Source organism: Pantherophis guttatus, chromosome 6 (genome assembly GCF_059756535.1).
Source record: "Pantherophis guttatus breed Tessera chromosome 6, ASM5975653v1, whole genome shotgun sequence".
Taxonomy (NCBI): Eukaryota; Metazoa; Chordata; class Lepidosauria; order Squamata; family Colubridae; genus Pantherophis; species Pantherophis guttatus.
This window is the reverse complement of record NC_142068.1, coordinates 33,353,093-33,370,911: the sequence shown is the minus strand read 5'-3', so window position 1 is coordinate 33,370,911 and position 17,819 is coordinate 33,353,093. Positions and strand designations below refer to the sequence as shown.

The window sequence follows — 17,819 nt, the reverse complement described above, 5'->3', positions numbered from 1 at the left end:
GGTTTTTAATTTCTCAGTGTGGCTCTTTCCCGTCTACAAGTTGAATGGCCTGGTCTAAACTTTCCAAACCAAGGATTGCATTTAGCTTTTGAATGGTATGCAAGTAGTCCAATTAATGGTTAGGCCAACACATTTCATTTAAGTCTAAGAACTTAGGAGGTCTCTCACACCATACCCAAAACTTCCAGAGGCTGTATATGATCTTTGACCTCAGATTATGCATCCTGCCTTAGAACAATTCATTTGAAGACTAAACTTTCTCATTTGTAAAAGCTTCATTATAATTGTAATATATACTACAGAGTCCTTCTCACATTTGATTGTTCACTTAGTTTTTTATCCATATAATTTCCACCACTGTGTTTGAAATATATTTAATGAAAGTTCTATTTGTACGGTAATAGGTATTTCAATAGGTATGTCGATTGAAAGGTTGGCAGTTCAGTGGTTCAAATCTCTAGTGCCGCGTAATGGAGTGAGCTCCCATTACTTGTCCCAGCTTCTGCCAACCTAGCAGTTCAAAAGCATGTAAAAAATGCAAGTAGAAAAATAGGGACCGCCTTTGGTGGGAAGGTAACAGCATTCCATGCGCCTTTGGCGTTTAGTCATGCCGGCCACATGACCACAGAGACATCTTTGGACAGTCTGGCTCTTTGGCTTTGAAACAGAGATGAGCACCGCCCCCTAGAATCGGGAACGACTAGCACATATGTGCAAGGGGAACCTTTACCTTTAGGTATTTCAGATATGGCAACCAATTGATATTATCAAAGCCTGAGTAATGACCATGCACATGTAGATTTCTCCAAAAAGAATTAACTCTCTGCTTTCGGTAGTTTCAGTTTATATTAAGTCGTAAAACTATATTTAATGGACATTTAATGTAGCATGATCCTACTTTATCATACTGTTAGATTATGTGGAAATTAAAGGGCCAAAGCTTCCTAAAGGTTTGGAATGGTAGAGATACATGCCATCATATGAAAAATAACAGCTTTATACCTTGTTCCTAGAATTTCTGGGCTTATTTAGTTGGCCTTCAGGTTATCCATAAATTAATCAAACTGGCTGGATTCATATTATATGCAAGGCTAAAATGTGGCTAGCTGGGTTAACTAAATTAGTGGTTTCAATCTTTCATATTCTAAGTTACACCAATTTATTTATTACTTATTTTATCCTGCCTTTGTTATGAATCTACATTCAACCAGAATAAACAAAACAAAAACAATAAACTTTTCTGAGCATGCATATTCTCACATTATTTTTGTTATCAGTTATAGGCAGCTTTAAGAATACAATATGTTCTTTTATTATTACATCTTAAAATGAAAGCTAATTAGGACTGAAGTACTAATTATTGGATCAATTTACATTTAAATCTAAATAGTCTTTCTCATACATACAAACATCAATACAGAATAACAAATAATGAAAATTAAGCCGTTCTAAATAGCATTTTATTTTGCGCCTCTTGAATCCAAAACTTTCAGAGTGCACTCTTGTCTTAGACTACAGAAAACTCAATATTCAGGTTTTCCTCTTGAAATACCCTAAAATTGATTTGCTTACAAGATTCTCGGGGGAGAAAGTTACATTCCATCTATATTACTTTTGCACACTAACAGTAGTATACTTACTATTGGTTGAGGAGCACTGAGGTAGAATAGACCTTTTATACGGTTTTCTTTTATAGTGTGCTATTGATTAAAAACAGTTGGCGCACAGTTTGGCCTTTCAGAAATGAATCTCCCTGGTTTTATGGACAAAGTATTAGACTAGAGGAAATTGTGAGAAGGCACATTTTTGCCAATTTTTATCACCATGTTGTAATCGACTCCTGCATGCATGGAAGGATGGAGGGATTTTCTGATGATCTGTCCCTAACCAGGTCCTTTAGGTCTTCCAATGGTGCACTCATTGCCACTGTAACTGAGTCCATACATCTTACGGCTGGGCATCCCCTTCTTCTCTTTCCATCTTTCATAGCATCCCAGCCTTCTCCAGAAAGCTTGGTATTTGTATAAATAGGATAAATAAAAGTGCCTCCAGTGAGAACTTTGGGTTGATTTGATCAATTTTCAGTTTGTTTTCCTTACTGTCCAAGTATTCTCAAGAGTCTTCAACATCAAAGTTCAAAAGCATTCATACTCTTCCTACCTTGCTTTGTCAAAGTTCAACTTGTCCTTCTGGTTGATTCTTCTCCAGATGAACTTAAATGATGAACGGTAAAATTAAGGATCTCTACAGTATGACGTGTCTATGTGGCATTGGAAAATGAAAACGAGAAAACCCTTCATTCCAGTTTTCCTCTGGAGTCAATGATGATTCCCTTCACTAATGGAGGGAAGCCTTCATCTTCACAAACCACTATGCCTACTGTAGATCCAGTGCAAGGATTTTCAGTTATCATCTGTTAGGAAACAATATATACATTGCGTAATTATTTCTCAAATAATTGTTTCTTACATTTATAATCATGTGTTAAGTACTTTACAAAGCAAAATTAAAAATAACTGTTCCTGTCTTCCATGGAAAAATATTTTATTTTCAGCTGTAAAATTTTAATTTATTTACTCTCCAAAAGATGAAATTCTTGGAATTTCATAATTAAGAAACCATAGTGGTTTAATATTCTAGGAATTAATGTACCAACAGATATCAATGACATCGTTTGGCAAATAAGATTTTGTGGTCTTTAAAAATGTTGGAAAAACAGATTTTGTGCAAACATAATTTTATTTGTTAAAACATTTTCCTCAAGTGTTTGAATAAATTGATAAATATTGAGTCGCTGAATCAACTTGTTAAAAGTAGAAAAATCCTTTTTTCAGGCTTAGAAGTTTGGGAAATAAAATTAAAAATCCCAGCACCATCTCTTTTAATGAGTAACATAAAAATAGTTGCTGTGACATAAGGCCCAAAGCACTTCTTTCAAATTATTTTTAAAACATGGAGCCCCTTAAGAAAATATATCTTCAAATCCAATGTCCCCTTTTAAAGGAACATATTAATGCTGATTAAAACTTACCTTTGTATAGAGCTGCTCTGTTTAAAAAGTTAATTAAAATGCAGATTAAATTAAAATATGAAAATTGTAGTATATTTTTAAAATGGTAAGAAACTATTATTTTGTCTCTTATTGAAAAAGGTAGACTCCTAAGGGTCTATAAATTACTTGGTTTAATTTTACCCTTCAGAACAATTTTATACAAATGCATTTGTGTGTATCCAAATTAATAGGCCACTTATATTTAATCGAGTTGCTGGAAGGGTTAAGGTTGGGGGAAGAGTTAAAGCACTGTTAGAAAGTCTGAGAAATTCTGCCTACTGTTGAGTTAAAAATCTCATTAGTTTTATTAATAGATAGCGAACCGTTGTGTGCTAGAGGTGCCTAATTCAATAACTTTTAAATTGCAAGAATCCAAAGTGATTAGTAATTTATGTCAGTTTTAACCTTGTATGGCTACAGGATCTATATTGCAATAGATTCTGTTTTCCATCTAGCAAACCTGGTTGCTATAAAAAGAAAGATAGGCAGGATCAGACCTGGTTACTATTAGGAGGAGTAACCACTAGAAATCCTAGGCCTGAACTGAAAACAAAAATGGATATATGCATCCAGGAAGAAGGGAATGGGTAACTATTTTCATAATATTGCCTAGAAAGCACATGGTTTTCTCCATGTAACCACCAAATTACAAGTGTTTATTTTTATATTTAGATATTCAGGATATCAAATTCTAAAAATGCCTTATGTAGTTCATTTTATTGTGAAGACTTTTAGGTAATTACTAGAAAACCCATGACTTATTGGGTCATTGTTTCAAAGATATTTCCTTACCTAAACAGAGAAACAGAATGACCACAGGAATAAAAAACAAAACAAAAACAGAGCAAGAGTAACTTTCAACTTCCTGATTGCTCCCCCATTATGAGCTTTGTGGAAAGCTGCCAGGAATCATAAACCAACCTGCCTTCCTCCGTCTAAATTTTTCCTGCAGGCTTTCCACAAAGTAAATGAGGAAGTTGTTAGGAATTCAAGAGGGAATCATGGTTCCCAGATTCTGTAAGAGCCTATTGGAGGTACCTTGGTTCAAAAATTATTGCCCTATGATGCAGTTTCACTCAGTGAAAGATCATGATGTGAGTTTTAATAGTATATAACAGCAGTGTGCAAAAGTGTTGTAAATTAAGAATACTTTCAGAAATAGAAGTGTTGTTTATTTTTATCCATTAACAAAATGGAAAGTAAATGAACAGAAGAGAAATCCAAATCAAGTCAATATTTGGTATGACTACCCTTTGTCTTCAAAATGGTATAAATTATTACACTTGCACAAAATCAGGGATTTTGTAGAATAAGAGTCAGGTGTATGATTAACCAATTACACCAAGCAGATGCTAATGATTATCAGTTTCATATATAGGTTGAAACAATCATTAACTGGAACAGAAACACCTGTTTAGGAGGCTTAACACTGGGTGAGGAACAACTAAACTGCTACTAAGGTGAGATTGTGGAAGACAGTTTCGTGTCATTGTCACTGGTCATACACCATGGCAAAATTGAGCACAGGAACAAGAAAAAAGGTAGTTATATCCTGCATCTCTCCCAGGCAGAGATTTCAAAGCAGACTGGAGATTCAAGAAGTCTGTTCAAACTCTTTGGAAGCACAAAAAACAGACAATTATTAGGATTCTAGATGCAGTGGTTGGCCAAGGAAACTTAATGCAATAGATGAAAGATACATCATGCTTACTTTTTGACACTGGAAGATGTCCAGCAGTGCCTTCAACACAGAACTGGTGGAAACCAGTGGGACCCAGGTAGACTCATCTGCTGTCTGGAGAAGTCTGGCCAGAAGTGGTCTTCATGAAATAAATTGTGGCCAAATAACCATATCTCCAACGTGGAAACAAAGCTAAGAAACTCAACTATGCACAAAAACATAGGAACTGGGGTGCAGAAAAATGACAGCAGGGGCTCTGGACTGATGAGTGAAAATTTGAATTATTTGACGGTAGCAGAAGTTTGTTCGCTGAAGAGCGGTACCATAATGAGTGTCTGCAGGCAACAGTGTCACATGATTTGGAGCTGCATTTCTGCAAATAGATTTGGAGATTTAGTCAAGATCAATGGTGTTCTCAATGCTAAGAAATACAGGCAGATACTTATCCATCATGCCATACCATCAGGGAAGTATGTGATTGCCCCAAATATATTCTGCAGGACAATGGCCCCAAACATATAGTCAATGTCATTAAGATCTTCAGAGTAAAGACGAACAAGAAGTCCTGGAAGTGATGGTTTGACCGCCAGATCCCTGATCTCAACATCATTGAGTCTGTTGGGATTACATTGAGAGACATAAGGATATGAGGCAGCCTACAAAGATCTATGGTTAATTCTCCAAAAATTTTTAACAACCTTGAAAGAACCTTGCCAAATTCCTAAAAAAACTATGTGCAAGTGTACCTAGAACAATTGATGCTGTTTTGAAGGCAAAGAGTGGTCACACCAAATATTGATTTGATTTGGATTTCTCTTCTGTTCATTTACTTTCCATTTTGTTAATTGATAAAACATACTATTAACACTACTTCCGAAAGCATTCTTAATTTATAGCATTTTTGTACAACTCCCTAAAACTTTTGCACAGTACTGTAGATAACAGTCCATAGATCTTTGTAGAGTTCACATCTTTACTTAATTATCATTCTCTGTATATGAACCAAGGGGTAAGTGTTATATAAAGTTCTGTTGTTCCTCATGTGATGATGAGAATCAGTATTGGCCACCACTTTGAGGTCAGCTGTAAGTCTCCTTGTTCAGTGCCATCATAACTTCAAACGGTCACTGAACGAATGGTCATTAACCAAGGATTGCCTACACATATAATTTGTAAAAAATAATATTCTGAATAAAAACAATCACACAATATCAAAAAACAATTAAGTACACATTAACTGGTCTAATTAACATTAGCAACCCCAACTGCAAGAATATTGCCTATATTTCTGTTACAGTTTTTCATATTGCAGACAATAACTCAAAATCATCTCCATAGCAGGAAAAAAAAAAAAGGAAAAACAGAAATCTTGCACATAGTCAAGGGAAAACATCCATTACTAATAGCAACCCTGCAATGCAGAACCAGGCTTACCTAAGCCTAGCAAGCTGTAAATATTCAGTACTGAAAAAAAAGTATCTGTTATACAAATGTACAAATAAAGTACAGCAATAACACATGAAAAGCTCAGTGAGAACTTCAACTTTACAGGTTGAAATAGAATTCAACTAGTTCTCTTTCCTGTATATGCTATACATTTATTTTTTTAAAAAAGTTACTCTGTTACATCTGAATACTATTTATGAACTTAAGCTAAAATTAAATTGCTCAGCAGCACTTCACAATTTGCGCACAAAAAGGTAGAATCTTTGTGAACTCATTGCTGTAGAACTCGATTATACAGTATAGGAGCTACATAAAATTTCATTTGGTATCAGATTACACAGTAAAATGGTATTGCAATTTTTTAAAAATCAATTCTTAAAAGCTTTAGTAGTCGTCAAAACTTCATCCTTACCCACCTTGAGAAGGAGAAAGTACTTGTTGCAAGAACTGGAGATTTAATAAGATCAAAGTAACAATATTTATTGCATTTTAAGATTGCATTTTAAAACAGTAAATTAATAGTGCACAGTGGCTTCATTTGTACTTCCTGAAAAGTGAGAAATTAAAAAAGTGTAAAATCCCCTTCTACCTCATGAATAGAGCATAGGTTAATGTGCTTCTCCAAGGGGCAGTATTTGGTTTAATCAATTGCCATCCCTGTGCTGTAATACATTTGAATTAGTGCTCTGTGTACACTAAATCCATTTATTTTAAATTTGTTTTGTCTACATTGAGTGAAATAAAAACATTGCTCTGTACAATCCACTATGAGCAGTGAATACAACAGCAAAAAGTATGATACAGTTTATACAGACTAATGTTTTCCCATTTCTCCTATAAAGGAATCAGAACAAACCTAATTAGTATGCAACTTCATTTGAAAGATCTCAAATGACAAAAGGGAAGGCCAAATATTACAGCCCATAATTGTGCCGGAAAAAAGGTTCTTCCTCATATTAACTGGAATATGAATGAGTGTAGGTGGAAAGAAAAACTAAGCCAAAATCACCGGGCTTTTATAAATTTACCAAATAGTAAATTAAACACAGTTCTTTAAAGAAATATCCAAAACAGAGCAGTATTTTTGAAATTCAATCTTACCATCGTGTTTTTCTTGTAACCCAACGTATACAATGCACAAAGTGCTAAGCAACACTACAGAAAACACATTTACATCAACACTGAAGATTCGGGGAAATGAAATTTCAACAATTTTATTTTTTTTATGAGCTGTATTTTCTAAATTTGTTTTTATTTTTTTTTCCTGTTTTCATACAGTATTGAAAACAAAAACGCGGCACATTCACATTTTCCCGAGGAAACTGTAAGGATGATCTCTACAGGGATAAATGCTGGGAAGCTTGAAGCTCAATCATTTTGATGTTGAAAAACTTTCTGAAGGAGTAAAGGCTTGATCTGACTGGTCTAGAACATGTATTGTAATTTAATAGAAGATATGGTCGTCTTAATATTTAATGATTTTTAAAAGAACTTCTCAGTTCATGCGAAGAATATAGTCCAAGAATAAATCATAGTTGTGGGACACGTTTTATGCTACGTAAGTGTATACTTTGCGGTCCTCAGGTGTTCGTGCCAAATATTCTCGCTCAATAAGTCCTTCAATACGCTTTTTAATAACAACTGGACTTGGGAGGAATCGTGCCTTCAGTTGTTGAGTTACCTGGAACAGAAGGAAAAGTATTTTAATATTATTTATATTAGCAAGTAAGCAAGCCTAGATATGACTCCGTGTGAAAAACAAAACATGTAGGATGCTTTTTCAATTATTGATGCTTTCACAAATTTCATAAACTGAACAACTAATTCTGTTTTTTTGGGGTCCTACGATAAACATCACTGACTATAAGTAAATATATGACAGCTGGAGCTAGGACTGTCTCTAAGTGTAAGCACTGGGTGTAAGCACTGGGTTTAGAAGGTAATCTGAGATGGACAGGCTAATATTTGGGTACCAGGGCAGTAAATTAAAGTCAAAAACCTTCCAAACTGTGATGGCCAACAATCTCACCACACTAAATGGCCAAAAAAAAAAAAAAAATGCATGACTGCATCCATACAGTGAAGTATTGAGATATATGTACTTTTTTCCTCTCCATGTCAGCTGTAACTCTCTTTAAGAAAAGCAAGCCTGCTTACATTTATACATGCTATATTACATCAAGATTAGACCGACTATAATACACCATATGGAAGCTAGTTTTTCCACAGCCAACTCAAGGGACTAGTTTTGAGGCTGAAGTGGCCTGGGTCTAAATTATTTATTTCCAGGGGAAAAAAAGGGTCAGTGTGTTAAGTTTTTTAAAACAAGGATCACTAGCTTTGGTGATACAAACTACTTTTATGGTTATTAAGATTTTAAACTGGGGCTAGAACTAGAGTATCACCCAATCCTACAGAGGTCCTTCCTCAGGGATATGTGCTTAACTCCATTTGTGAGTATTTTTAAAGAACTGTTTTAACTCACTTTAATTGGGAGAGTTTTCATGAATCTTTTAACTGTGAAATTTTAATTTAAAATTGTTTAGAAACTTAAATACTTTAATTTCAATGTTTCAGTGATTAATTAAATTACCTCTGCTACTAGCACATTATGTTGCATCTTCTTTCTAGATTTCATTATCCGGACTATAGCAGCCTCTATCTCATGCTTTCTGTCATCATCTACTTTCTGTCTTGTTTCTTTTCTTTCGGGATCTGACTCTCCTTGTTTGGCAGCAACTGAAAGAATAGAATAGATCCGCACAATTAAAATAAAAGTAGCATTTTTAAAAATAGTAATCATCGACAATTTGAAAATAAGTCAAGTCAAAGTGATCCAGTAGTGTAATAATGAAACCTGTTTGATTTTCATTCCTTAAACAAGGTGAGGTTCTTATGCTCTTCCCAGATAAAATTTCCAGCATCTTTAATTGATTATGCACCCAAAAAATGTTGGAAATTGTCTTTTGGCAATATCTGGAAGGCAAGAGTACTTTGTTCTTCCTTTAAAAGAGGACTGATGCTTTTCATGAAGAAATACTTTAATGAGAGACATTTTGTTAAGTTTCCTGGGGCAATATATTAACAGACAAAAATAGACAAAAGGATGAGCCTTGGAAGAAACCCTCACCCAGAAAAAGAAGAATTTGAAAGAATGATTAGACAGAGAATTATCTGATATAGAATCACAGAAATCTAACTAATAAATAACAAAGTGAATCAAGCGGGACTGGATCCAGAAATACGAGAATGAAAACCTTTAGATTTGGCAATTTCAGTGGAATGTCTAAGAGAGACTATCAATTCTAGAAAGGAGAATGGTGTTAGAATGGAAAATAAACTAAGAATCCCCCCCCCACTTCCTGGGGGTTTTTTTTGGTCAGGACAGTGAAATATTTGAAATCATTGGAGAAGCAGCCAGAGAAGAGGAGCTGTGATGAAGAGTGTGAGAGAGAGCAAACAAGAATCAATAAACAGTGAAATTGAAGCTAAGTGAAAGTGAACATACCTGTTTGAATCTTGACTCTGTGCAGTTTGGATGTGAATTGATCATTCACTGTAAATATATGTCCATTTTCTATTTCTTTTGATTTTGGCTCTTTTGTAAGAACCCGTTGTGTAGGTTTTCCACATGCGAGGGACTGCAGCGCTCGTACAAGCTCTCTTTCAGGAATATCTGTCTCTTGTTGTATCTCCTATATCAAATTGAATAAAGATTTTGTACACAGAAAGGCAAATTTTTAAAAAACAGCCCTTGGGGGACTATAGTTCAATCTCCTGATCAAACGAAGGTCACAAAATAGAATCTGTGTTGTGATATCACCAAAAGAGCATTAAGGAAACTTCAGTCTATGTTTAGCATTTTTAAGGGTCTTAGAACTGGGAATGACAGAGAAGCTGCAAGTAGCTGGGGTGAAGAGTGAAAATTGAAATGGTTTTCTCTTCAGAGGTTTAAGATTCCCATTCCCACTGTTATTGAAAAAATTGGTCACTTAGTGGTTGAATTTATGTGGTATGTACTTAAGATATGGGGTGACCAATTAAAATTGGGAAGTTGTATACATTCTGTACATGGGCATGGTATATTTTAACACAGATAATAACAGTAATTCTTCCTAACTCTTTTGCCCTTTATCACTTCAGAAAATAGGCCACTAAAAATAACCCGCAATATCCATTGCTTCTCAAAATAAAGATGTTTTAAACAAAAATATGAAAGGGCATTCAAAAACACAATTCTGAATTTCAAGTTCCAAATTCAGAGAAAGTTCTTTTCGCTTGCCTAGTAATTAGCATTATTTTTAGCAAGATTTTTCACAAAATACTTTAAATATCAAACTAAAACAATATTAAATATTTATACAACAAAATCAACCTAGATTTAAAATATAATTTTTTTAAAAAAGTTTTAAATTGACAATCCATTAAATATTCACTTTTAAGATAGCTTTGTTCTTAATTTCACACTGAATTTCAATGCCATATATGGTGACATTTAAATGCAATAATCTGTTATGCCCATGTAACCTGCATTTTACAGTTCATTACACGGCAAAAAAAGTGAACATTACAGAAAAAATACACAGCACGAAAATGGTAATAGTATCACTAAATACTCTAAAAATAATGGGAGGGAGGAATTTCAGCATATCAATTTCATTTACAATGGTGTAATATAATTTCAAGATTATATTAAACAAAAAATGTGAAGCATAACTAACAGGCATTATCAGATTTAATTAAGTGAAAATGGTTAGTAAGATTAATTAGTATTCTAGATATTAACATCGTTTATCACATATAGGAATTTTCTATGCAATTTCTCTCTTTTTTTTTTCTTTTTCATTTTTAAAAATTTTTTTTATTGAAAATTATTAAAAAATACAGAAAAAAAATATAATAATATGGATAGAATTGCAGAGAGTAATATAATACATATAGAGTTTTAAAGTATCAATTTTCGCCTGGAGAAAGTACAAACTTCCATTAAGCTAACTCATCAAAAGAAAGAAAAGTTTAACTAGAAAAAAAAATGGTATGGTATATGGTATGCTTGGCTGCAAAAAAAGAAATCTTAAGAAGAATGAAAATACTAACCTTAATGTGAACGTGGGTAAATATTTACAAGAGTATTGCCTGACAATTGAGAATTTTTTTTTCTATGCAATTTCTCAAAGATATGAACAATCCCATTTTCCCATGATTTGTAAAAATAAAAGCATATTCAAGAGATAGAGGAAAGTGTACAGCTAACAAAGTTCATACCTCAAAAGTATATTTTTCTCTGTTATTAAAAAGCATGAGTATTGTCATCTGGAAAGTAGAGACTTGCAATATATGCTTCCTTGTATTAGAGCCAGTTACTTGGGCACCTCCTACACCAACCTCTGAACCATCTTCCTGTTTTAATTATAAAAAAAATCAAAAGTCATTCTAGGAATATTTTCATTTACTTAGTGATTAAGTATTTAAGTACTTACTAAAAAGCTTAAGTTGTTACATACTTTTCATTTAAAGGTATTTATCTTTGTTTTCTTGTCACAGGATTTAAATTATTTTGCATTTAATGGTTGGCCTATTTTTTTAACAAGCTATTGGAAAATCAAAGTTACCAGTGTATCTTTTTAAAAACCTTTCAAACTGTAGCTGAAAGCATGAAATGCAAAAGTATCTATATATTAAGCCAAACCACAGTTCGTTGACAAAGAATGTAATCTGTAGAACAAGCATAGCAAAAAACTCTTATTTCTTTTTTGTCTTAGCTAATGATGTCTTGCATGTCTCTGGATGGTTTTGAGAAAAGAGCAGAAACCAACCACAAAGCAGCCACAAGCAAACCATATGTACATCACAGTGCTGCTATCAGTTAAGTTCCCAACAGATCATACTGTCATGTTATGGAAGGAAGGAATTAAGAGACATCCCTTCGGGGCAGACAGAGTCAGTTTATAATTGCAATAAGGATCAGATAGGTATTGATACCTCAAGATCTGAACAACTTTATGATCCTGAGACCCCAGTTTTATACATTTTCAAACAAAGGATTCTGTGAATTCAGCAGTTTTATCATTGCAGACATTCGTTACATCATATGACATTTTTCTAATTACTAAGTTTGTTACATTATCTTTGCCAAACAGTCATAATTCTTCTTGTAAATCACCGAAGCATAGATTCAAATTATCTCTTGTTGATATTTCATGTGGTTATCCTTGGTCTCCTTAACCTTCAAACTGTATATCACCAAATGTCTCTATTTCTGACAACTGAGGGGCCCCTCTTATAGAATGTTTCTACTTCAAAGGAATTTGTCTGCCTTTGTACTCTTTCTACTGGATAAATTTGCTTTTCTCAAACAAGCACATTTTCTTTCTTACAATACTATGAATAAAGAGGGCCCTTCAGTGATCATCTAGCTGGACCCGCATTACCTACATTAGTCAAGCTGTACCTTGTTACTCTGAAGCAAACTAGAAATATACAATTTACAGCTGTGACCTCTACAATGCTATTTGTGGACCTAGAATGTTGTAAAATCACACTATGAAAATTATAAAGTTGTGGGTGCTCTTTAAGAAGAGATTGGACAACAATTTGTCTGAAATGGTATAAGGTTTCCTGCTTGAACAGAGGGTTGGACTAGAAGATCTCCAATGTACCTTCCAATTCTGTTATTCTATGGCCAATGATAAAAAATATTTTAAAATAAAGTCAAACAAGATGGGCATGTCAAGCCGGGAAGAAATAACGTATCTGAGACTATGAAACCACCATATAACCTAATGGCCATAGGCACCCAAAACAAGCAAACAACCAAATGTGCAATCCCTGGCCACCGACAGATTATCTTGTGCCAAGAAACAAAACATAACATAGCTTATCATAATGGCTGCATTAAAAAGTTATAAACAGAATAATTCCATGTGGCACCTTCCAGGTATGCTATATTAGAACTTCCAGCATATCTTTGAAAATAGCTGGCAACTGCAACACAATACATCTGGACACATTTAGCTTTGGGAAGGCTGCTATCCCCATAAAGACACTATGAAGGAGAACACTGCAGGTAGTCCTTGCTTAATAACCACAAGTGTGGCCAGCAACTTCATCACTAAGCACTGTTGTTGTTAAGCAAGGTATCACAGGACCATAATGAATCTACCATATGACTTCCCACTTGATTGTTAAGCAAATCACCATGTGTAGTTAAGTGAGACATCATATGATCACAACTTGTGATTTCACTAACTCTGCTTGTTGGAAGCAGGCTGTGAAGTTCACAAATTGTGATCATGTGGCCTCAGGGATGCTGTAGCACTTATAAGCGTGTGGACCAGTTGTTAAGTTATTTTTTTCAATGCCATTGTAACTTTAAACAGTTGCTAAATGGGGCAGCTGTTAATTGAGGACTACATCTACTATAGAGAGAAATTTGAAGATTCTGTGGTTCTGATTTTCTGAGAATTTTTGGCAGAAAAACTAGATGCCTCTGTTATATTTTTAAGTTCATCTGTCCATTCACAAGACTACTTCATATAGTAAATCTCCCAAAATATAACTTTGTGTAGCATAAGATTAACAATGGCAGTTAGTGGCACAAATTAAAGGCCTAATGTCTTTATAAGTTTTGCATTTTTTCCAATTTAAGTGTGTTTCGCTGTACTTCTATATCTTTTTATAATTTTGATTTAAACAGAATACATTAAAAAGCCTTTCTATTTATGCATATTTTGTATACAAGATTCCCCAATATACATTTTAAAAATGTATTTAAAATATATTTCTTTAATATATGCATTTTTATTACTTTAATGAATATGTTCATGTTTATGTCAATTATTTCATAATAATGCACATTTGTAAGGTATTTTGCTTAAAGCACATGTGAAATTTGGAAAGTGGCTATTTTGAAAAATAAATTAATGCCAAATTAAACCTTTTTTGGAAAGTACAAATATAGTAAATTGTCATTAAAAGATGAGTCAGACCACATTATTTATAAGCAAAGGCACTTACTTTTTTTACAGGGCCATAGAAGGTCGCATTAAGATCTGCAGAACCCATGTGATGTTGGAGTGTTAGCTGCCGTCCACTATGTTTGGCTAAATAAAATCTACAAAATTAAAAGAAATAAATTGACAGTTGCCCAACTGTATTGTGAATTTCCAACAAAAAGTTTTTGAAGCCCACATAAAAATTTTATTAACAATATTTAATTTATTACAAAACATCAGCTATTTTGAAAAATGCATTCAAAAACTATAGTTCAAATTTTATGTTATCGTAAACATTACATACTATTTATAATCTTAGAATTGTGAACCAACCAGAGTCCACATATGTAAGATGAGTAGGTACACAAATCTAATAAATAAATAAGAACTTATTAAAACAACTGCATGCAATCCAAAGAATGTTTCTAAGCCTTCAATGTCTACTTTTTTTTCAAAACAATCTTGCAATAGTAAAATACTATTTTTGAAATACGTAGAATAATGCAGAATAATTTAGCACATAAACGCTCACAAAAATCTGGGCGTTAACTATGTTTTAAAACGAATTCCAAGCAAAAATAATAATAAATCTTAAGAATTTCTTACCTCCTAAATATTTCAAAAGCATGCCTGGGGGCTGGGGGAATGTTGCACTTTGGTGTGGCCGACTGAGTGGGCCAGTAACCCGTTGTGAGAACCCGCACTGTCAGATCAACACCACCTAGTGAGACCTGTAAAAATAAAGGCAAACAATGCATTTTATTCTATTGAAAAATCAATTTCATCAGATCCAAACATTGGGACTATAATTGTAAATGAAAGTTTAAATCTAAAATCCCTTTGAAACTTTCAGAACTGATAGCCGTTCTTAACAGTTTCCCATATAGGTAGTCCTTGATTTATGATCATAATTAAGCCCAGAATTTTAGTTGTAATTCATTCAGGTTGTAAGTTGAATCATCATGTGATTGGATTTAATTTTACCACAGTTGTTAAGTTAGTCACAATAACCATTTGCTGGAAAATGACAAAAAAGTTGCAATCTGTGATCAAATGATGCTGCAACCAATTGTAAATATGAGCCAGTTGCCAAGTGCCTGAAATGTGATCATGTTGACGGTGGGGGTGGTACATCAGTCATAACTTTGAGGACAGGTTGTAAGTAACTTTTTTCAACTTTTCTGTCATAACTTCGACTGTCATTAAGCGACTGATCATAAATTGAGGATTACCTGTATATTTTTCTTACCTTCCCATGCAATTTTGCTCCAGAGTTTACCTCAGTATTAACTACTAACCATTAGCTAAATTTCATCTGTTCATAATGCTGAGAATATAGCTATTATATATGAAAGCTAGCCTTTCCAAATTCACAAATAGCATATCCACCTTAATAGCTGATAAAAACAATAGAGGAGATTGAATATAACAATGTGCAAAATATTCTGCATGTGATCTATTTTGTGAAGGAACAACTGGTTTTGAGTAGTCCATTTTCAAAGTGAAACATGTACATATTGGGTATTTTGTCCACATATGAAGCAAAATAGAGCTGTTCTGTCCCATAAGTAGTTTGGGGCAGAAGGAATAGGGAGAAATGCAAGAAGGTAGGTAGCTGATGGAAAGGAAGGAAAGTGCACGGTAACTGTGAACATAGATAGGTCAATGGCAAATGACACACATGAATAACAGCTGAAAAGAGAAAGGGAGCAATAAACAAGTAGTCCTTAACTTAAGACCGCAATGGAGACCAAACTTTCTGCTGCTAAATATTTGTTAAGTGAGTTTTGCCCCATTTACGACCTTTCTAGCCACAATTGTTAAGTGAATCACTGCAGTTGTTAAATTAGTAACATGGTTGTTAAGTGAATCTGGCTTCCCCATTGACTTTGCTGGTCACAAGGTCGCAAAAGGAAGATCACATGACCCTGGGACACTGCAACTGTCATGTATGAGTCAGCTACCAAGCATCTGAATTTTGAACATGTGATCATGGGGACACTGCAATGGTCATAAGTGTGGAAAACGATCATAAGTCACTTTTTCCAAAGCTGATGTAACTTTGCAGTCTCTAAATGAACTGTTGTAATTTAAGGACTACCTGTACATTAACCTTGTCCTCTTTATGTTGCCTAGATTTTGTTTCATCCCAAATCCAGAACAAGATGAGAAAGTCCTCATATCTCAGTTAAGTAACTTTCAAGTTATTGTAATCTATAAGAAATTTTGTTATATTTTTAAAATGTATGAATTACAAAAAGCTTTCAATGCAACATAGTACTGCCCTAACTACTATCAGATCTTAAATTATTCAATTAGTTTTCATTACAAAAATCAAAATCTGCCATCTGCTGGTGAAGCAATTCAGTTCGATTTTTAAATATATCTAAACCAGGTTTCACATGTAAGGATGGAATGAACAATTATATGCAAATTAATGAATACTAATTATGTGTCTGTCCCTGTCCCTAAAACCCTCAGAACCACAGCAAGCATTTCTTTTGCAGACTCCAGTATGCAAGAAGTGATTTTTAGAATGAAGCACCTAACAGAAGTTGATTTCTCTTGCTAGAATTATGTACTGCTTTCAGTTGTATAATTACAGGATTACGGGACTCTTTCGTATCTTGTATTTTAGTTATTTTGACTTTACAAGATAGCAAGAGCAAGCCTTGGGACCACTGATACATAATGATACTATGGATACTATGGAAATACAGCCTTCAGTCTCACAATTTCGTTTCTGGAAAATCTTATTTCTCAGTCGATCCAATTCTAATTTAATATTATTCAGCTTTTGAGTTGATTATTCTAGCTTCATAGCACCAACTTGGCCTTCCAGGCTGCATTTTATCCTGGTTTGCATGGACTGCCTCTTTTTCTGCTCTTGCACCTAGAAAACAACTACCTTTTCCCCCAAGTGCCATAGCTAGTTGCCCTTACACAATCTTGGGCCCCCTGTCTGACAGGAACAGTTTTGTTACACTCATCTTTTGCTTGACACTCTGCTTTAAGGGCTACAGCAGCAGCGCTGGATTTCCCTCCCCCCCCCAAATGTTTGCAAAACGGCAAACCTTGTCCACCCAAAACATTCCATAGCCTCTCCGGGATCTTCACTATTTTGATCTAGTTTTGTCTCACCCAATTTTCTCTCCACCTGATTAACTGAACATTCAACATTGCTAGAAATGAGGAAGATTCTTTGCTTTATGCTTTGAGATGATTTTATTAACTTTCATTTTCAACCCTTTTATTTATTTTATTTATTTATTTAATTGGACTTATATGCCGCCCTATCTCCACAGGACTCAGAGCGGCTAACAACAATAAACAAACAAGCAGACCATTAAAAACAAAGCCCATGATAAAACTGACAAAAAATCCAATAAAACCCAATTAAGTTCAATTAAAAACCCCATCAGTCCAGGCCGCCTAGATGAAATAGCCACGTTTTCAGACCACGGCGGAAGGTCGGGGGCCACCTGGAGCTCCAGAGGGAGTTGATTCCAAAGGGTGGGTGCACCTACAGAGAAAGCTTTCTCCCTGGGGATTGCCAGCCGACACTGTCTGGCCGACGGCACCCTGAGTAGGCCCTCCCTGTGAGAGTGCACTGGGCGATGGGAAACTGTTGCTGGCTGCAGATGGT

The 17,819-nt window shown here is 34.4% G+C and overlaps 1 protein-coding gene and 1 long non-coding RNA gene across 2 annotated transcripts in view; both read right to left on the bottom strand.

The window, feature by feature from the left end:
- Positions 1-1,444: 1,444 nt before the first annotated feature.
- On the bottom strand, positions 1,445-5,348 carry LOC148113085 (uncharacterized). The gene is made up of 3 exons (XR_015728611.1): positions 5,194-5,348; positions 4,764-5,106; positions 1,445-2,413 (listed from the first exon to the last, which is right to left on the bottom strand). It is a non-coding gene; the product is annotated as an uncharacterized LOC148113085 (long non-coding RNA).
- Positions 5,349-7,377: 2,029 nt separating this feature from the next.
- Positions 7,378-17,819, bottom strand: part of CUL3 (cullin 3) — a 47,271-nt gene continuing 36,829 nt past the window's right edge. Inside the window, exons 11-16 of the mRNA XM_034439400.3 lie at positions 14,780-14,904; positions 14,196-14,292; positions 11,445-11,579; positions 9,688-9,874; positions 8,773-8,918; positions 7,378-7,860 (exon numbers count right to left, since the gene is read on the bottom strand). Of these exons, the coding sequence (XP_034295291.1) occupies positions 7,729-7,860; positions 8,773-8,918; positions 9,688-9,874; positions 11,445-11,579; positions 14,196-14,292; positions 14,780-14,904 (822 nt within the window). The 3' untranslated portion in view covers positions 7,378-7,728. The remainder of the gene's footprint in view (positions 7,861-8,772; positions 8,919-9,687; positions 9,875-11,444; positions 11,580-14,195; positions 14,293-14,779; positions 14,905-17,819) is intronic.